The 21,272-nt window shown below is 52.2% G+C and overlaps 1 protein-coding gene across 1 annotated transcript in view; it reads left to right on the top strand.

The window, feature by feature from the left end:
- PDE9A (phosphodiesterase 9A) overlaps window positions 1-19,227 on the top strand; it is a gene marked incomplete at both ends in the record, with an annotated part of 123,719 nt that extends 104,492 nt beyond the window's left edge. The window contains 9 exons of the mRNA XM_080696059.1: window positions 871-966; window positions 2,287-2,368; window positions 4,883-4,952; window positions 6,481-6,697; window positions 11,693-11,853; window positions 14,432-14,576; window positions 16,516-16,693; window positions 16,773-16,912; window positions 19,150-19,227. Coding sequence (XP_080552185.1) covers window positions 871-966; window positions 2,287-2,368; window positions 4,883-4,952; window positions 6,481-6,697; window positions 11,693-11,853; window positions 14,432-14,576; window positions 16,516-16,693; window positions 16,773-16,912; window positions 19,150-19,227 — 1,167 coding nt within the window. The remainder of the gene's footprint in view (window positions 1-870; window positions 967-2,286; window positions 2,369-4,882; window positions 4,953-6,480; window positions 6,698-11,692; window positions 11,854-14,431; window positions 14,577-16,515; window positions 16,694-16,772; window positions 16,913-19,149) is intronic.
- Between the last annotated feature and the right edge of the window lie 2,045 nt (window positions 19,228-21,272).

Below are 21,272 nucleotides of genomic sequence, written 5' to 3'. Positions count from 1 at the left end.
TTTTTTATTCTTTGTTTTTTTGTTTTTGTTTTTGTTTTTTGTATGTGTGTGTGTGTGGTACTAGGGGTGGAACCCAGGGGCTTTCTACCTCCAGGCTACACTCCCAGACCTATTTTATACTTTATTTGGAAACAGGGTCTCACTAAGTTGCTGAGAGCCTCACTCAGTAGCTAAGGCTGGCCTTGAACCTGTGCGATCCTCCTGTCTCAGCCTCCCAAGTGCTGAGATTACAAGCGTGTGCTACCACGCCTGGCTTATTGTTTTGTTTTTGAAACACAGTTTCACTGAGTTGCAGAGGGCCTAAGTAGCTGAGGCTGTCCTCAAACCTGTGATCCTCCTGTCTCAGCCTCCCAAGTACTGGGATTACAAGCGTGAGCCACCACGCCCAGCCCACATTGTGTTCTTACCCAGTCCCAGAACTGCCTGTGACCACCTGGCCGAGGACCCCAGCTCCCATCCCCCATGTCCAAACGAACTCAGCCCTCACCGCCCAGCTCACCCCATGTCCTAGATCCTTCCCTAGGGGTTTCTCAGGACTGCCCCTGCCCCTCCCATGGCCAGGACCACCGCATCCTGACCCACCCCCACCTCGTCAAGGGGCAGATATTCAAGGTGCCCATGAGGAAGGACAAGCTGGGGCCTGGAAATGGGGTGGGGACTGCACAAGGGTCTCCGCGTACGGAGACTGACCACTGGCTTGGCACCTCTGTCAGCTTGGATTTCCCCGGAAGCCCCAACCCGGGAGACCCCCAGAAGCGTGTAAGGTGGACGCTAACTCCCGCAGGCTCCCCCAGACCCCAGGGCCTGCGCTCCCCCCGGGGCTCTGTCCCTCTGAGACCTGGCTGGAGCACAGGCCACCTGTCTCTTCAGCTCTTCCCTGTGCTCACGGAAACGATGCTGCAGCCCCTCTGGGAATCCAGGGATCGCTACGAGGAGCTGAAGCAGCTGGACGACGCCATGAAAGAGGTAATGGCGACCCCTGACCAAGTCCTGGAGCCGCAGGTGGATGGCACCGGGGACAGGCGCTTGTCCATCCCGCCGAAGCCCAGAGGAACCGTGCTACACCGTTCCGAGCGCTCTCCTAGGCCCGCATGGCTTTGCGGGGCGCTGGCCCGGGGGGTCCCTCTCGTCCACCCCAGCTGCTGTATTAGGCGGGGGGCAGATGGAGAGACAGGGCCATAGAGGACCAACGCACCCCAGCCTCTGGGCACAGAGCACACAGCGGGCAGCCCAGCTTCTCTGTGGTCGGGCTGCTGGACAGACTGGTTTTAAGGAGGGGTCAGGGCACAGGCTCAGAGCCAGCGCTGTCTTGCCGCAATCCCTGGTGAGCTGGTCTGGCCATGGCAGAAGGCTCCATCTCTACTATGGCACCTGCCACGTGGGACCCTGCGAGGTCCTGCCTGACACCGACTGTCCAGTGCAGCCTCCCTCCTGCTCAGGGGCCCGAGGCACCTACAGCTCTCGCTGCTCCACGCGCTCCCCTAGACCTGCCGTGGCCCTGCGACCCTGCCCCACCTCTGCAGCACCCCGGGCCCTGCTCTGGCCCTCCAGTCCCCACCACAGTCAATTGCCAAGGACTGTGCCCCACACTCGCCTTTTCCACCTCGCCAGGCCCTGTTCTCACAACTCTCTGCTGAGCTGTTTTCCAGGGGTGCTGTGGTGTTGGTCGGTTCCCTCACCCCCACCCGCCATGCCGTGCACACCCACCTAGGTGAAATGCCAGGCACTTCCTGGATGCTTGGCAAATGTGTCCAGTCAGGCAGCTGGCAGTTCTGATCTCTGTGGTTGGATTCTTCTACCGGAAAGTCACAGAGAGGTCTCTTAAATTCTAAAAGGCTAAGATCAAACTGTAGAGAGGAGCCGACATAAGCAGAGGCCCTCCCCTGGTCCTGGCCCAGGGCAGGAGGGCGGAGGGGCATCTGCCTCCCTCCTGGGCCAACCTGTGAGCTGTTAACACTGAGAGATTTGAGTCTCGACCCCCGTGCCGCGCTGCACAGTGGGGACACCAGGACTCCACAGTGCCCTCTGGAAGGCAGTGCCGGTGCCCGAGCCGCGGGTGCGGCCAGCCTGAGCTCCTGCCACGGTGCTGGTCAGCGCCCGCCCCCAGGGCAGGTCGGCCTGCCGAGCCCCCGAGGAGCTGGGGGTCTGCTCTGGCAGCCCAAGGCCACGGATGGCAGCTTTGAGCGTTTAGCACCTTCCGGCAGCAGAAGCCTCCTGGAGAGAGGAGCCGTCCCTCGGCCGCCACCTCCCTGGAATGACTCGGGTCTGCTCTGCTCTCTGTCCTAGTTGCAGAAGAAGACCGAGGGCCTGACGTCAGGGGGCACAGAGGAGCGCAGAGAGGAACGCGGAGACGTGAAGGAGATGGGAGGTAACGTCCATGCGCACAGTCATTTAGACTAACGCGGGGAGGGCGCTGGGGTGTGTGAGTGCGCACGCGCGCGCGTGTGTGTGAGAGAGAGACAGACAGACAGACAGGGGATTGAACCCAGGGCCATTCTAGCTCTGAGCTATACCCCCAGACCTATTTTGGTTTTTTATTTTGAATCAGGGTCTCACTGAGTTGTGGAGGGCCTCTCTAAGCTGAGGCTCTGTCCTCAAACCTGCAATCTTCCTGTCTCAGCCTCCCACATACTAGGATTACAGGCATGTGCCGTTGTGCCTGGTTTACAGAATGTGGTGTGTGTGTGTGTGTGTGTGTGTGTGTGTGTGTGTGTGTGTTACTGGGGGTGGAACCCAGAGGCTTTCTACCTCCGGGCTATACTCCCAGACCTATTTTATTCTTTATTTGGAAACAAGGTCTCACTAAGTTGCTGAGAGCCTTACTAAATAGCTGAGGCTGGCTTCGCACCAATGTAATCCTCCTGTCTCAGCCTCCCAAGCACTGGGATTACAAGCGTGTGCCACCACGCCGGCTCTACAGAATATTTTTAAATGAGTGAAAATTCAATACCTTGCATAGAGTAATTAAAATTAGGCCCTGAAAGAATGGGGACATGCTTTAGTCTGATTTTTAAGAAAAAGATCAATAATTAGGATCTGCACTGCTTAGAAAATATTTTTAGCTGGACATGGTGTTGTACACTTTTAATTTCAGTGCTTGAGAGGCTGAGACAGGATCACAGGTTTGAGACCAGTCTCACCAACTTAGCCAAAACTCTATTTCAAAATATAAAATAAATGGGTTGGAGGTGTAGCTCAGTGGTAGAATGCCCCTGAATTCAATCTCCAGTACAACCAAAAAAAAAAAAAAGGCATTTTTTAAAGTGAAATTGAGGTACTTAAAGCTTTTTTAAAAAATAAAACATTTAGGCCGGGCGTGGTGGCACACGCTTGTCATCCCCGCGCTTGGGAGGCGGAGACAGGAGGATCGCGCAGGTTCGAAGCCAGCCGCGCTGGCGTAAGAGACCCTGTTTCAAAAATATAAAATAGGTTTGGGAGTGTAGCCCGGAGGTAGAAGGGCTTCCAGGAACCCCAGTACCACCAAAAATAAAAAATAAAAATATCGCCGGGCGTGGTGGCGCACGCTTGTAATCCCTGCGCTTGGGAGGCGGAGACAGGAGGATCGCGCAGGTTCGAAGCCAGCCTCAGCTCCTTAGTGAGGACCCTGTTTCAAAAATATTAAAAAATAGGTCTGGGAGTGTAGCCCGGAGGTAGAAGGGCTTCCAGGAACCCCAGTACCACCAAAAAAAAAAATTAATAATAATAATAATAATAATAATAAATAAATAAATAAAATAAAAATAAATAAAAATAAAACATTTAACCAGACGTGGTGGCACACGCTTGTAATCCCAACACTTGGGAGGCTGAGACAGTTGGATTGCGCAGGTTCAAAGCCAGCCTCAGCTCCTTAGTGAGGCTCTCAGCAACTTAGTGAGAGACTCTGTTTCCAAATAAAATATTAAAAATTAATAGGTCTGGTAGTGTAGCCTGGGGGTAGAAAGCCCCTGGGTTCTACCCCCAGTACCACAAAAATAAAAAATGAAACATTTGCTGACCCTGCTGCAAGCATCGTCCTCCGCACCCGCTGCTGTTAGCCGTGCGTCCACACGGGAGGCTGAAGCGGCCTCACAGCCGCCTCCCGACGGGTCACGCCCGCGTCTGCCAGACCAGTGGAGAGGTCTCCACTTTCACAGCCTGCGGACGCCCGGCTCAGGACTGGGGTGGGTTTTGTAAGAGGAACAGGGACGGGCTCCGCCCAGTGACCCGTTCCCACGCGTCTCTGCCTCTCTGCACCTCGGCGCCCAAATCTCTAAAGTAAAGCCATAATGCCACCGTTGCTGTCTGGGCAGCTGAGCGAGCCGGGCGCTGGTCTGTGCCCAGCGCTCAGTAAGTGGCAGCATCCCACCTTTCAGTCAGATCATTCTAGAATGGCCCAGAAGGATCCGGGCGTTTCCTTGGCCCACATGTGCTCCACGGCATGCGGGGCGACCTCATTCTTTGCACGGGGTCTGTCTGCGTGCGATCCTGCGACGGCTGTGACTCGCCTGCACGTTTTCTTGTCGCGCAGAGACTCACCAGGGCTCCTGTTCCTCTTTCCACAGACCGTGCCTGAAGAGGGCAGGCGGAGGGGAGGATGCTTCTGGACCGGCCCCAGCTCCGCGGCTCCTAGCGCCGGGCCATCGCCGCGCACCTGCCACCTCGGGGACACGTTTTCTAAGAACCGTTTTTGTTCCCTGTTAACAACGACAACAACAACAAAAAAAAACAACCACCAGGAATTCATGATGTTGTACAGAATTTTTATTTTTAAACTGTCTTTTAAATAATATATTCTTATACAGAAATGGATATTGTACTTTTTCTTTGATAGACTTATGTATCCCAGGGCGGCTTCTGCTAAGCTCCCACATGGAGACAAAGGACACCGCTTTCTCCACAGATGACGTGAGAACAGTCCAGCCGTGTGGTGTGACAGGACGTTCCTGTAAACTCCCATTAAATGTCAAAAGGTGCTGGCGCACGGGGACGTGGGCCTGTCCTGTGTTCGCGAGCCGAGGGGGGTGTCGGGGCCACGTGGGGAGATGCGGGGCCTGGGGCAGGCTGGGGAGGCTCCGTGGGGGGCAGCGATGCGAAAGGCGGGTGCAGGCCTGGCGTGGGGACAGCGAAGGCCCAGTTCCCACTTACAGGGAGGTGGAGATTAAACATTGATAACCTCGACATAGTCAGGCATGGAGACGGCCACCTGTACTCCCAGTTCTTGGGAAGCTGACACAGGAGGATCACAGGTTCGTGACCAGCCTCAGCAACTTAGCGTAGCCCTCAGCAAGTTAGCGAGACCCCGCTTCCAAACAAAAAAGTTGGGCGTGGTGGCACACCCTTGCGATCCCAGCACTCGGGAGGCTGAGACAGGAGGAGCACGGTTCTCGGACAGCTTCAGCTACTTACTGAGGCCCTCCACGATTTAGTGAGCCCCTGTTTCAAAATAAAGAGTAAAAAAATAAAATAGGGCAGGGGTTGTAGCTTGGTGGTCAAATTCCCCTGGGTTCCAGACCCAAAAATATATATATATAAATAAATAAATAAAAATAAGAAGCATGGTAGTACACGCTTGTAATCCCAGCATTTGGGAGGCTGAGACAGGAGGATGGATCGCGATTCACAGAGCCTCAGCTATTTAGTGAGGCCCTCTGCAACTCAGTGAGACCCTGTTTCCAAATAAAGACTAAAAAATAGGGCTGGGGGTGTAGCTCAGAGATAGAGGGGTTCCATCCCCAGTACCACAAATAAATAAGAATAAAAAATAGGGCTGGGGGTATAACTCAGAGGTACAATGCCCCTGGGTTCTATTCCCTGTGCCACACACAAAAAAAAAAAAAGAAAAGAAAAGGGTTGGGGTGCAGCTGAGAGGTAGGATGCCCCTGGGTTCCCTCCCCAGTACCAAAAACAAGTAAATAACCCCTCAGCATGAGGGTCTCTCTCCCTAGGGAGGAGGAATACCCTTTCCTTCTTGACAGGCATGGGGACACTATGGGTGGCTCTGGGTCCCCCCAGGGAGGCCCAGCCCCCAAGACCATCCCACACTCGGCGCTGGCTCAGGCCTCGCCCTGCCTGTGCCCGGGCTCCTGGACTCTTGGTTTGTCAACGCAAAGGCAGAGACTGCTGCCATCCTCCCAGGCTGTGGGCCCTGCCTCAGCTCCCCTAGAGGACAGAATTACCCTGAAGAGTCTCCACGGAGCTGACCTTTAAAAGCTCTTCACATAATCTGAGCACAATCGTGGGCCTGCTGTTCCTGGGAAGGCGCTTGCATTCCCTCCTGGTGAATTCCAGATTGTCACTTGCCATCTTTGAATAATTCATCTAGGGCCTGTGAAACCTCCCATCTCCCCTGGAATCCAGCTCGGGACAGACAGCGCTTCTATACCGCTTCTTGGGTTTGCTTTCGGTTTTCATTCTAATCCTGCTAAAGCCGATGCAGAAAAACAACCCAAACTAGAGGGCACAGATACTGGCTCACGTCGACCCGCCCATCGCCCACAGGGACGGCGGGTCCCCTGCTCTCCTCGCCAGGAAGAGAGCTTCCAGTCCGCCCATTTGCTCAGCCTCCTTGAATGCCAACCTCGCCACCACTGCCCCATCAAACGGCACCCCACGCTGCTTTGAGAGTCCCACTCGAGCACATACACGTAGCAGGGTATCCCTGATGATGGGCTCCAGGAGCCCTGGGATCCGAAGTCCACAGATGCCTGAGTCCCTGGTATGAAATGAGATTGTTTTTGTGTAGAAGTGACTTGTTTTTGTGTAGAAGTGACTTGCAGTACCTAATACAGTGTGAGTAGCACGTCAGTGCTGTATTGTGTAGGGACACAGACAAGGAAAGAGTGTACATGTTCAGTGCACAGGCAAGTTTTACAAGTTTTGTTTTGGGCTGTGTGTGTGTGTGTGTGTGTGTAGATGGAACCCAAAGGACCTTCTACCTCCAGCTACAATCCCAGACCTAGTTTTGTTTTGTTTTGTTTTGTTGGCAGTACTGGAGGTGGAACCCAGAGGCTTTCTACCTCCGGGCTATACTCCCAAACCTATGTTATATTTTTATTTGGAAACAGGGTCTCACTAAGTTGCTGAGAGCCTCACCAAGTAGCTGAGGCTGGCTTCGAACCTGTGCGATCCTCCTGTCTCAGCCTCCCAAACGCGGGGATGACAAGCGTGCGCCACCACGCCCGGCTCTGGCGACCTATTTTATATTTTATTTGGAAACAAGGTCTTACTAAGTTGCTGAGAGCCTCACTAGCTGAGGCTGGCTTCGAACTTACACGATCCTCCAGTCTCAGCCTCCCAAGTGCTGGGATTACAAGTGTGAGTCACCACGCCCAGCTTTTTCCAAGTATTTTTGATCCATATTTGGTTAAAAGCATAGATAAGGAAGCCACCAATACAGAGAGCAGACTAGGCACACAATCCCACTTACACAAATATATCCACACACACACATATATGTGTATAATTACATATACACAAAACCACACATGTGCTGGCATGTGTGTACACATGGGCACAATGCCTCTGGTTTCAGGCTACATCGTGTCCCAGAATAACAAAACCAACAAAGGACAGGTGGATACGTTTCCATCAGCATTCTCACCGCTATGACCCCAAATCCCTGACAACCACAACTTGGAGATTTATTTGCTCACAGTTCTGGAGGTTTCAGAGGTTTTAGTCCATGTTAGTTCGGGTCATATCTGCAGAGCTCAGGGCCTGGCTACAGAAGCAGAGAGAGAAAGAAGGGCACCTGGGGACTTATGTACAGTCCCCAAGACTGCACCCCAGGGACCCACCTCCTTTAGCTCTACCCTGCCTGCCGGCATTACCCCCAAAAATCCATCAAGCTGTCAATGGACTTACCAACTCAATCATGAGATTAGAGATCTCATGATTCAATTATGTTAGGTCAATACATGAGCTCTTCAGGGGACATTCTGTATACAGACCCTAACAGGAGTGACAGGGCAGACCTGCGGTGGGCGCTGGCTCTTATGTGGCCAGCCTGGCTTCCACAGACAGTCCTCAAGGAATTGGCGTGGGAGCACCAGGCACCACAGAATGCTCCCCAAGGCTTCTACTTTAAAAGTGTCTACACACTGCAGGTAGGTCCTTCCCCGTCAGCTGAGCCCGAGGGGATGAGTCATCTCTACAGGGCCAAAGACAGGCCACCAGCCAGCCATCCTGTGGCAGAGAAGCCCCAGAGCCCACCATGGTCAGCCACACGTCCAGAGCCCACCCCTGGGGCAGCCACGCACACAGTGGGGTTGACGGCCACACCAGACAGTGGAGGCACGGGAGGAGACATAAGTCAGATGTGCCCAAAAGAACTCTCGGTACAACAGCACTGCCACACACAAGAGCAGCCCTAGGGAGATCCAGTCAGAGGAGCCAGTGTTCAGACAGACGGGCTCAGGGAAGGCGGGTCTCCTGGCCTCAAAGATGATCAAGAGGACACCCCGAAGTGTCCAGCCCCAACCCCGCCCTGGACAGCGCACTTCTGGGCCTGGACTTTGCTGGGCCTGGACTTCCTGACCACCCCAGGGAACAGTAAAGGGTGCAGAAGAGCTGGGCCACAGCCCAACAAAGGCGTGGGCACACAGGCACCCAGGACCACCCAACCATCTGAGGCACCGTGTGGGTGAGGCCCTACCCTTCTCCTCGTCCTGAAAACAATTTCCTCCTAGCTGCCAGGGAGCTGGGGGCTCCTCCACCCCACACATCTGAACTGAAGAGAAGAGAGGGAAGGCAAGGAGGTAGAAAGCTCTTTCTAGTCTTCAAATGTGTGCCGAGGGGGTTTCAAAGCTCTAGATCAGAAGATTATAACTGTAACCGGCAAGGGGCAGATGCGATCATGGCTCAGGATATCTGAGGGGCTCCTGCCCATCAGTAGCCAAGGCTGGCTGGGGCCAGTGTCCCCTGAGGTCCACAGGCAGGTAGACCAGCGTCCACCATGGGACCTCCACTCCGTCAAGGGGAAGTGGGGGGTGGGCAGAAGCAGGTCCTGCAGACTCCTGGAGCTAGAAGGAGGGGGGAACAGGGCCCTTCTTTCTCCTGCAAAACATGTCAAGGTGATATGTTTTCTATAGCGAAGCATAAGGTAGAGGCCAAGCCAGGCGTGGTGGTGCACGCTTGTCATCCCTGTACTTGGGAGGCTGAGACAGGAGGATTGCAGGTTCACGGCCAGCCTCAACTATTTAGCAAGGCCATCTGCAACTGGAGAAAGAAAGAAAGAAAGAAAGAAAGAAAGAAAGAAAGAAAAGAAGAAGGAAGGAAGGAAGGAAGGAAGGAAGGAAGGAAGAAAGGAAGGAAGAAAGAAAGGAAGAAAGCAAGCAAGCAAACAAGGTCCCTCGTTGCTAGAGTAATCCCCAGATAGCTGGCTTCAGGCATCCAGACGAGACCCGGGGAAGCCGCTGTCATGTTGGGGTCTGTGTTAGCTATGGTCGGATGGAGCTCACCATCTAAATTCTTTAAAAACATTTTGCACTGGAAAGAAAATGTTTTTAAATGCTTACCTGGATGTCTCCTTGCATACATTTAATGCCAAGTTCTACTATTATTCTAGAATTTGGTCCTAGCCACACTTCATATGAAATAAGTGAGCCTTCACACAGAACTTTCAATGATTTATATGTATTTATGTTTTTATATATGTATATATGTATTTATGTATTTATATAATCTGAATTTGATAAGACACCCATGATCTAAACTTAGAAGTTGAAAGGTGTAAGGGAAACTACATAATGTACCTTTTTTCTTTTTGGTTAACCCTAAGTTTTCCTAATATATTTTCCCAGCAGGAGAATTTGGGACAGCAAGACTAGAAATGTTCCATACGCTACGTAAAGAAACTCGTCGCTTCTCAGTCTATCTAGGAATTAGAAGGCAAAGCTAGGTACTGCCTTCTACATCTCATAATAAGGGAAGACAGTTGTTCCTTATTTTACTCCATGTGGGGACAGGATATATTTTAAGGGTCCACACAACGAAACTATTTCACAACACTGTATTATAGAAACATTCATTCATTCACGCATTCATTTTGTAGTATTGGGGCTGGAACCCAGTGGTGATACCACTGAGCTACAGCCAACCCCTTATCTATCTTTTTTCCTTCCTTTCTTCCTCTCTCCCTCTCTCCTTCCTTTCTTCCCTTCTTCCTTCCTTTTTTTTTTCTTCTTTTTTTTTAAGCCAGGGTCTCACTAAATATCTGAGGCTAGCCCCAAACTTGCAATCCTCCTGCCTCAGCCTCCCAACTAGCTGGGATTATAAGCAGGCACCACTGCACCCAGCTATGGGAAACTTAAAATTTTTTATAAACAAGTTTTACATGGAGTCAGAGGTACACCTGCCACGTGATTTGCTGGGAGTGTGACTGAACTCTACACACAATGGCTGTAAGTGATTGTGGGTCTTCTGTGGCTAGAGCCGCGTCCTGTCCTTTGGACGCGATCAATACATTGACTCTGGAGCCACGTGGGGCTCCCAGCCTGAGCGCCCGAGTTATTGGAACAGCACTCTCTCACCAATGCCTCCCTCCCATCGCGGGAGAGTCTAGTGTTTGGAGATAACCCCCAAGTCCTTTATTATTTTCCAAGAAAACCATTGTTGCGGGAGTAAGAGTCCACCCACTGGGAGCGAGCGGACAGCAGGACAGCTGCTTGGCCAGAAAAGAGTGCCTGCCCCCTCTGGATGCTACATCAATGGCGGCTCACCAGACCCACTCTGCAAGGCCCAGCCCCGCCGCTCTGCCCACACCCGCCACCACGGGGAGGCCGGGGCTGGGGCCAGGGCTGCGGAGGCAGGGACACCATGAGCTTGCCTGCTTCAGCCCACAGTGTGACGGGCATCCCGAGGAACTGGCGTCCATGCGAAAAAGCAGCTTTCTGCAGACACGCTGGCTCGAAACTCCCAGAGAAAACGAGAGAGAGCCGCTGCCTTCGAGAAAATACTCATCTGAACATTCCAGGCGAGGCTCACTCTCGCTGGTTACTCAACTCGGCAGGGCTTGGGGGAGTGGACAGGGCGCATCAGGGACACGGTGTCCCACTGTCCTTTACTCCAGGGAGGGCACTTTGGGAGCTGGGACGTTTTAGTAACTCAAAAAACACTGGTGAAGCAGCTGGGCGTGGTGGCACACACTTGTAATCTCAGTGCTTGGGGGGCTGAGATGGGAAGTGGCACATGCCTGTAATCCCAGTACTTGGGAGGCTGAGACAGGAGGACGGCAGTTCAAGGACAGCCTCAGCACTCTCACTGAGACTCAACCTTCTAAGACCGTGTTTCAAAATAAAAATAAAATACAGCCGGGCGTGATGGCACACGCTTGTAATCCCCACGCTTGGGAGGTGTAGACAGGAGGATCACGCAGGTTCGAAGCCAGCCTTGTGTGCTGGCTTAGGAGACCCTGTTTCCAAATAAAAATGTAAAAATAGGTCTGGGAGTGTAGCCCGGAGGTAGAAGGGCTTCCAGGAACCCCAGTACCACCAAAAACTAAAATAAAATAAAATAAAATACAGCTGGGGGTGTCGTTCAGAGGCAAAATGCCCCTGGGTTCAATCAATACTACGCACACCAAAAAAATTATTTTAAAAAAAGTTCCAAAATTTAGTAGACATGTCTATGAGCAGGTACCAGAAGGCAAAGTTAAACAGCTGTGAACAGCAGACCCATCTGCCCGACCTTGTGGCTGCTGTGGGGTGCCCAGGGACCGCTCACAGCTGATGCATGGCCCGCCAGCGCCAACAGACCCAGAGAAAAAGCCGTCAGTGTGGGGCAGCGTCCGCTGACGCCGCCGGCCGACACCACAGGCTCCATCTCCGCAGCCGGGGCTGCTGCTGGCGTGATAGATGCTGTGTGTCCAGCACGGTTTACTAGGCTGGGAAGAAACCACATGGAAGAGTCTTCTGTTTATACCGCCTCCCATACACAGGCCCATCCATCCTGCCTGGAGGCACCGGGACGTCTCCAGGGCCCGAGCCAGCACCCAGCGGCTCCTCCAATTGCGGGGCAACGTCGCTCATCAGTGAGCCAGGCCAGCGCCACCATCAGGACAGAGGGCCCGCGAGCCAGCTGCCTAGAGAGCTGGCATGACTGGGCTGAGTCCTTGTGGATTTTTCTACAAAAATCCTTGTGGGCCGGGCATAGTGGCGCACGCTTGTCATCCCCGCGCTTGGGAGGCAGAGACAGGAGGATCGCGCAGGTTCGAAGCCAGCCGTGCTGGCTTAAGAGACCGTTTCCAAATTTTAAAAAATATAAAATAGGTCTGGGAGTGTAACCTGGAGGCAGAACCCCAGTACCACCAAAAAAAAAAGTATAAAATAGGTCTGGGAGTGTAGCCTGAGCCGTGCACCATCAATCACACGCCGCCTTTCCCCAAGTCCACACAGTCCACCAGGAAGCTCCAGGGGAGGGGTCCCGAAAGAGTTGCAGATAATCATGCTGGGTGTACAGGTTTCTATATGGTTTAATTTTGTTTGGTTTGGGGGTTTTTTTTGTGGGTTTTTTTCTTTTTTTCAATACTGGGGATGGAACCCAGGGGCATTCTACCTCCGAGCTACACCCCTAGCCCTATTTTTTATTCTTTATTTTGAAACAGGTTCTCACTGAGTTGCAGAGGGCCCCACTAAGTAGCTGAGGCTGTCCTCAAACCACAATCCTCTGGTCTCAGCCTCCCAAATGCTGGGATGACAAGTGTGTGCCACCACGCCCAGCTATATGTTTAAAGCTGCTTTGTCTGAACATTGATTTATGAAAATAAGTCCCCATCACTTTTCTTTGTACTGTTCTTTGACTCAGTTAATTTATCGTCTTATGGTTGTTCCCTCCCAGAGTCATGAGAATGCTTGTCCTGCTCCTGGTCAGCGTCCGTGGGTCTACGGTTGGTTCACTATCTACCTTCACCTCTTGACAACCTGGCTCCCCTCCTCTGCATTTGAGCCTAATGAACAGCACATCACCACCTTCCTTCCTAGGGAGGCCTGGATTTTGTTTTCTTAGCCTTTTACCTCTCGGGGACCTGCTCCCTTACTGCCCACCCAATCTCTAGTCCTCATCATGACAAAACAGAAGTGGCAGGCCCGGGCTGCGTCTGCAGGTCCATGCCGTGGCAACCAGGTCCCTCTGGCAGGACCAGGGGATCTCGGGAGCTCTAGGCACAGTGTGACACAGAGGTTCTGGCTGATGGGGAGGGTCGTCCTGGGAATCCAGAACAAGAAGCTATGACCACTGCATAAACTGGTTGGTCAAATTCAGGCCCGACATTCTGCTTTTGATAACCTGGATATGAACAGAAGATGTATCAGTTAGCATTGCTGTGTAACAAAGCACCCCAAACCTCGTGTGGATAGAAGCCAAAAAGAAGAGCCAAGCGTGGTGGCGCACACTTGTAATCCTGCGCTTGGGAGGCTGAGACAGGAGCATCTCACAGGTTCGAAGCCAGCCTCAGCAACTCAGTGAGACCCTGTTTCCAAATAAAGTATAAAGTAGGTCTGGAAGTGTAGCCTGGAGGTAGAAAGCCCCTGGGTTCCACCCCCATTCACACACACACACACACACACACAAAGCCAAAAAGAAGAAAGCCAAAAAGTCTGCCAGCTCAGCACAGCGGGTTGGCCTGGCCAGCCTCGCCCTCAGGTCTGGCCGCTGGTTCGAGGTCAGCAGCAATTTCAGCCACACGTGTCCATCATTGTGGCAGCTAACGTGCCTCATTCACACGGCGGTAACATTCCTTACATCGGGTTGAATGAACCAAGTCATGCGACAAGCCCAGATTGAAGAGATGAAAAAACAGACTCCACTTCATGATAGAGGGAGCTGTGGCCCAGAATGTATGAGCTTGTTTTGCAATTTCCTAGACTGAGGAAGACCTCAGCTTACTGCAGCGGGCGTCACTCTCTGACCCTCTGCTGCACACGCCTGCCCTGAGCACCTCCACCAGGCCCACGCTGCTCTTCCTGGCGCTCCCGAAGACCCCTGAGGCAGAACACAGAACACACGCAGCACCTGCAAAACCGAGCAGCTGAACGTCATGGCGGCCTGCAAATCTGCTGCCTCCCTCGGCCCTCACGGAAGGATCTCTGCTTCTACAGCCAGGAAGCCTTGCGTGTGGCCCTCACTGCCAGGGACCTGCATTTGGCTCAGGGTCACCGGCACTGATGGGGCTTCTGTTTCCAGTCAAGGGAGAGTCAGGGACAGTTCCAGCAGGTCACTTGCCACGGCCTTTGCTCCGGCAGACAACGAGTATCTTGTATCTGGGATTAAGTCATCACCATAGTTACTGATGGCAGCAAGCCATCAGAGACACGAGGGTAGAAACCTCGTAAAGCATTTTTAACGTTAACCTTGCAGCAAAAGCGTGTGATTAAAGGATTTTTAAGAACGAACACCGCAGGTTTTATTGGAGCCCTTCTGTGCTAACTGAAGGCTGTGTTTGGCTTCCACGCAGTGGAGAGCTGGATCAGCCAAGCTCCAGGAAGTTTAAAGATCCGGAGCTTCCAGCTGTCCAAGATGGGCGGATAACAGCATCCTCCAAAGGGGAAAACTTCAGACAGAGGAGCACGTCTGCAGGACTCGCCTGCGGCAGACAGAAGGTGTGCGTTCCGTGGACATGTCATCTTACTGAGCAATGTGCATTAAGTGAAGTTGGATTGAGCAGAGCAGATACGAAACGGTGGCAAGTCTAAGCCTAATTTCGTTGAAGAAAGTGTTAACGATAGGATTTCACACTAGACAATTTCTGGGTGAAATTGCAAGTGATTTTTTTTTCTTTTACCATATTTTCCTCATCCTGTATAATGGAAAATGTATTTCAATATTTAATTTTATTGTGTGTGTGTGTGTGTGTGTGTGTGTGTGTGTGTGTGTGTGTGCTGAGGATGGAACCCAGGGTCTTTCATATGCTAGGCAAGCACTCTACCACAGAGCTACATCCCCAACCCAAATGTACCCTTTTTCAATCGAAAGGCAGCTATAAACAATATTACCTGTTGCTGGTGGTATCATGGCCACAAAGACACCGAGCACAGGAGAGGGCGGTCCCAGATCCCAGGTGAGATGTCATAACTATCAAGCCACAGGGCGGCCTGGGCCCCGAGCCAGCGAACAAGGCATGCCTCCAAGCCTGGCTAGTTCATATGTATGTCAGAGAAACTCCACCTCCCTACTGATAAAGGCAGCCGCACCTTGGGGTCCCGCATTCTCACCATAAAGCCCTGCTCCCCAAGTCCCACCTGAACCAGTGCAGGACGAGGGAGCAGGGTGCTGACCTGACCTGCAGCTGGGGTGCGCACTGAGGTTACGCAGACCTGACCGGGCCACCGGACAAAGCGAGCGCTCCTGGGAATAGCCGTGGCGCCAGCTCCTCCCTGAGCAACTGCCTGGCTCTGACTTCTGTGAGAGCCTTTGGTCTGCCTCTGCCCACACACCTGGAGTCTCTGTACCTCCCCTACGTGAGCCAACGTGCTGGACTAGACATTCTACCAGGAGCCGTCCCACTGAGTCATTCCTGTGAGTGAATGAATGAATGAATGAATGAATGAACCATTAAATGGCAGCCTATTCAATTTTTGATTTGATTTTTGTTTTCGATAGTGCTGGGGACTGAGCCCAGGAGTGTTTTACCACTGAGCTGCACTTAGGTCCTTTTTAATTTTTATTTATTTATTTATTTATTTATTTTGCAGTACTGAGAGTGGACCCCAGGGACATTCTACCTCCAAGCTACACCCCCAGCCCTATTTTTTATATTTTATTTTGAAACAGGGTCTCACTGAGCTGCAAAGGGCCTCACTAAGAAGCTGAGGCTGACTGTGAACCACGATCCTCCTGTCTCAGCCTCCCAATGCTGGGATTACAAGCGTGCACCACCACACCCGGTTTATTTTTTTATTTTGACACAGGGCCTCAGTAAGTTACCATGCATTGGCCTTGAACCTGATCCTCCTATCTCAGCCTCTGAAGTACTGGGGTTACAGACATGGGCCACCGTGCCCGGCTCTGTCAGTTTTAAGTGCAAAAAATTCCAATAAGGATTTTGAAGCTTTTTAAAAAAATTGTGTTCTCTTACAAGTGAGTCCACCTCCTTGGTATTGCAAAGAAGACTGAAATAGGGGCGTGGGAGGAGGGCAGCAGTCTACGGGAGGGAGGAAGCGTCTGCGGTGGGTGGCGGCAGGGAGGAGGGTGCTCCAGGAAGGGAGGAGGGTGCTCCAGAAAGGGAGGAGGGTGCTCCATCAACAGTAGTGCGCAAACGAATGGATGATTAAATGGCAGACGCTCGGAATGCTATTTATTAGCTAACCTGGCAAAATGATGGGATTTCCTGCTCCTGTTTTAGCTGCAAGTGTAACCGGGATGGCACTCCAATTGATGCCAAGGGAGCTTGGTGAGGGGAACAGAAACCAGACCTGTGGAGCGGCTCCCAGCCTTTCGTTTCTGATAGAATTTCACAAAAGCCTTGGGAAGCCTGGGCTAATCTGCTGTGACAGCCGCGCCCACCGCTTCAGCTGGATACAGCTGTGTGTTGGTCTTTAGGAAAAATACATCTGCCTTTGTTCAGAAACGAAAGGCCCAGCAGCCGTGGAGGAGGCCATTGGTGTAACTGGTATAACGGCAGACAGGGAGGGCATCTCGCTGTCAGAGACCGACGACCAGGCCAGCAGCAAAATCGACCACAGGTGGCAAATGGCAGGGAGCGGGACAGCAGGGGACCGTGGGGGGGTCTCCTGGGGGAGCACGGCCAGCCCCCACAGGCCACGGGGGCACCGCTCTAAGCTGGCTCGCTCCTGCAGACGAACGAGAAGCCTGTCCAAGGACCCTGGATAGAACCCTGCGGTACACACTGCGGACCTTCCCTGGCCCCTCCGTGCTGGCCGTGGCCACCTGGGGCAGCTGGGAAGAGCCTCAGATGCACAGGCTGGCTGCTTGCTGGGTAGGGGCAGCTGTGACACCTCACCATCGCTTAACATGGGCTCCAGGCTGGCCCCAGAACCCCAGCCAGAGCCCCCCAGAGCTCCCAAAAGAGAGGCATTACCAACTCAGCTCCCAGAGACTCCGCATGGTAGCCCAGGTTGCCATGACAACCACATACAGACTGTCCCCACCACCCCAACCCACAGACTAGCCCCACCATCCCCATGACAACCACATACAGACTGTCCCTACCACCCCCGGAATACCCCAACCCACAGACCATCCCCACCACCCCCAGGACACCCACAAAATGTCCCCACAATGCCCAGGACACCTCCAGACCAGACTGTGCCTACCATCCCCAAAGCACCCCCAGCCCATAGATGGCCCCACCATTCCCAAATCATGGAAAGCACACAATTCGAAGTCCACACGCACACTGGCTCTGTCTGCCGTGGTCCTGTCGGCCTCCCGCTTCCTGGCTCACCTCCGACCCCTAGCAGGACTGCCTTCGCGTGGCCAGCCTCCTGGGGGTTGTCCTCCCGGCACAGGCGTTCAGGAAACAGGTGACACCCACGAGACACACTTTGCTTTGGCATCTCGTCATGCCATAACCAAAAAATGATTTTTTTTTTTTTTGCAGTACTGGGGATGGAACCCAGGGAGATTCAACCTCCAATCTACACCCCAGCCCTATCTTATATTCTTTATTTTGAAACAAGGTCTCAAGTAGCTGAGGTTGGCATGAACCAGTGATCCTCCTGTCTCGGCCTCCCAAGTCCTGTTGCTAATATTCTATTAAGTTTTTTCATCATTATGAATAAGGGTATTGGTCTGTAATTCACCTTTGTCTGTCTGACTGGTTGCAGTGTCATGGTATCACTAACTTCTGAGAAATGCTCCCTCCTCTTCTCTTTTCTGCAAGAGATTGTGTAGACTGGGTGTTAATTCCTTGTTAAGTGTCTAACTCTCCAGTGAAACAATTTGGGCGCAGGAATTTCCTCCTGGGGGGGCACTCTAATCACTGCTTCAGCTTCCCCGCTGGGTTTAGAGCTATGTAAACGATCCGTCTCATCGTGGGTGAGCTTGCTAGCGCGCGTCTCAAATACTCGGTCCCTTTCCTTTCGTGCACTGTCGGGTCGGTGGCCGTCTCCCTTGTCCCTGACGTCTGGGGCCTGCAGTGATTCTCCTCTTTCACTCCTAATACTGGTAACCTGCATCTTCTCTGTCCGTCTTGCTAGAGGTTTGTTGAAACAAAGAACCAACTTTGCTTCCTTGATTTTCTGTGAATTTTTTTCTGCTTTCAAGTTCATCATTTCTTATCTTTATCATTTCTTTCCTTTGGCTGGCTTAGAATTTATCCCCACACACACACCTTTTTTATGAGATCAGAGCCTAGATCATCACCGTGACCTTCTATCTTCACTTTTATTTGATTGTTTTGGGGTTTTTTTTTGGGGGGGGGCTGGGGATGGAACCCAGAGGCATTTGACCTCTGAGCTACACCCCTAGCCCTATTTTTTATTCTTTATTTTGAAACAGGGTGTCACTGAGTTGTGGAGGGCCTCACTAAGTAGCTGAGGCTGTCCGTGAACCGCGATCCTCCGGTCTCAGCCTCCCGAATGCTGGGATGACGAGCGTGTGCCAACACGCCCGGCTTTATCTTCACTTCTAACATAAGCATTTAATGCTATAAATTCTTTCTCAACTCTACTTTGGCTGTGTCCCACAGCTAAATTTGATGTTATATTTTCATTTTTACTCAGTTCAATGTCTTTTTTAATTTCTCCTGAGAATTTCTCTTTGATCATGTTAAACTGGTTTATTTAGGCCACAGTTGTTTGAAGGTTGCCCTACTCTCTTTCTGTTACTACTTTGATTTCACTGTGAACAAAGAACACACTTGGGGCCGGGTGGGCTCTGTAGTAGATCACTGGACAGGCACACACGAGCCTGCTGGGCGTAGTGGCACACACCTACAATCCCAGTCCTTAGGAGGCTGAGACCAGAGGATTGCAGGTTCAAAGCCAGCCTTAACAACCTTATGAGGCCCTCTGCAACTTAGTGAGACCCTGTTACAAAATAAAAAATGAAATAGGACTGGAGGTATAGCTCAGAGGTAGAATGCCCCTAGTTTCAATCCCCAGCACCAAAAAAAAAGGTCTGAAATAGACATTTGTGAGTCAAAAGCCGGTCTCTGAATCTCTGAGGAGCACGATCAATTGATCGATCAATCGATCGCTCCATCTCCCCCAGGGCTCCCTGGGAGGAGCCGAGCCAGCCTCGGGCCACCTGGTCCACAAGGCACACCCCTCCTCCACCTCGCTCCTCTAAGACGTGGTGAGCTGAGCGCCTCTAACCTGGCAACGTGGCCACGATGGGCGGCATCCTCCTGGCTGCAGAAGCAGGTCCCACTGTCCCCACAGCCCGGAGTGACCTTCCGTGGCACACATTCTGCTCCACGCTGTTTCCATAACGCGGCCGCTTGCTTTTCTACCCTTCTGGAGAGGCCTCTGGGCTGGAAAGAGATTTTTAATTCCCTTCCTGTAACAGTCCTGGGCTAGGAGAGCAGTGCCCCCTGTCGTCAGAGATCCAGATCCTTGCAACCTTCTGCTTCACAGTCAATAAATGGACTCGGCCAGCGCGATGGCACAGGCCTGCCTGCAGTCCCAGCACTTGGAAGGATTGCAGGTCCGAGGCCAGCCTCGGCAAGTCAGCGAGGTTCTTAGCAACCTAAAAGACCCTTTTTCCAAGTAAAGAATAAAATAAAGATGAGGTATAGCTCAGAGGCAGAATGCCCCTGTTTCAACCCTCAGTCAGCATCACAAAAACAAATAAACTCCAGCCAGACAGAGAAAGCCAAGGCTGCTCAGAGCCTGCTACGGTGTGGGCTCATCGGGCGGGTGAGGGTGCTTCACGGTGAACAGAGGAGAGGCTCCCCGTGCCCTGCGGGAGGCTGAGGCCCGGCTGCTGCAGTGGTCACCAAAAAGGAGGCATCTTCTTTCTTTTTATTATTTTTTTAGTACTGGAGTTTGACCCTAGGGGCATTTGCATTCCAAGATACACCCCCCAGCCCTATTTTCTTTTTCTTTTCTTTTTGAAAAAGGGCCTTGGCGCGTTGCTGAGGCTGACCTCAAACTTGCAATCTTCCTATCTCAGCCTCCCAAGTACCAGGATGGCTGGCATCCACCATCCTGCCCAGCTCCTGGAAGGTGCCTTCTGTGATTGGTTAGGGTGCAGATTTGACTTCGAGGTAGTCCAAAATTGAAAGTAAGGTCAAAATTCGAGGGAGTTGTATCTGTCAGCTTTTGTACACTGTGACCAAAATACAACGTCCACTCACTTCTCTGTACTGGGAAGGGGTAAGATGCAGGCGGGTGAGCACAGGTGTGGTGTGCATGGGTGTCACTGAAACATGATTCACACTATGGTGTGGGGCTCTGATGACCAAAGAAAGCACATTATTAAAAAATACCTGAGCCAGGCGTGGTGGCGCACGCTTGTAACCCCAGCATCTGGGAGGCTGAGACAGGACGATCGCGGTTTGCCGACAGCCTCAGCTACTACTTAGTGAGGCCCTTTGCAATTCAGTGAGACCCTGTTTCAAACTGAAGAATAAAAAATAGGGCTGGGGCTGCAGCTTGGAGGTAGAATGCCCCTGGGTTCCATCCCCAGGACCACACATACACACACAAAAAATACCTGTCAAGAACAATTTAGTGAAAGAAAAGTTTATTTGGCGCATGGTTACAGAGGGTCAGTCATGGCTGGACAGCTCCAAGGCGGAGCTGCTCGGGGCGGGCAGAAGCAGAGAGGGCGAAGAAGGAGACCAGGACGATGAGTCCGCAGGCCCCAGAGGCCCATCCCTCCGTCACCCCTCTTGCCTACATTAACACCAGCAAAGCCATTCTATTCAGTTCCTCCATCAATGACTTCTCCAGCCATGAGACTAGAGCCCTGACTCGTTAGTTGGTTCAGTCTTTGAACCCTGCTGCATTGCCAGCGCATGAACTTTCCTGGAAAACCCCCAGTATCCAAACGATACCAAAAGTCAAGTCCTGGACATCTTGGGCCAATTGATATGGGGTTATTGTCTGACTTTCTGAAGCAGTTCCTAGTGGCACCTGCCTGAATTCCTACAAGTCTGGTTTACAGAGGGCAGGTGAGCTTTGTTGGCTGGCTGCTGCAAACTTAAGCCAGAGTCGTCGTTGTGGTTGTTTAACTCTGAGACTACATCTTACTATGTCATCTAGGTTGGCCTTAAACTCCTGGGCTCTAGGATCTTCCTGCCTCAGGCTCCCAAGAAGCTGGGATTACAGGCCTGTGCCCTGCAGCCAGTCAGCATTCTGTCTCTATATGTGATCTGGGCATCGTCCATT

This window comes from Muscardinus avellanarius (assembly GCF_963383645.1).
Source record: "Muscardinus avellanarius genome assembly, chromosome: 5".
NCBI lineage: Eukaryota > Metazoa > Chordata > Mammalia > Rodentia > Gliridae > Muscardinus > Muscardinus avellanarius.
Note: the sequence above shows the minus strand (reverse complement) of the source record. Positions and strands in the feature narration are given on the sequence as shown.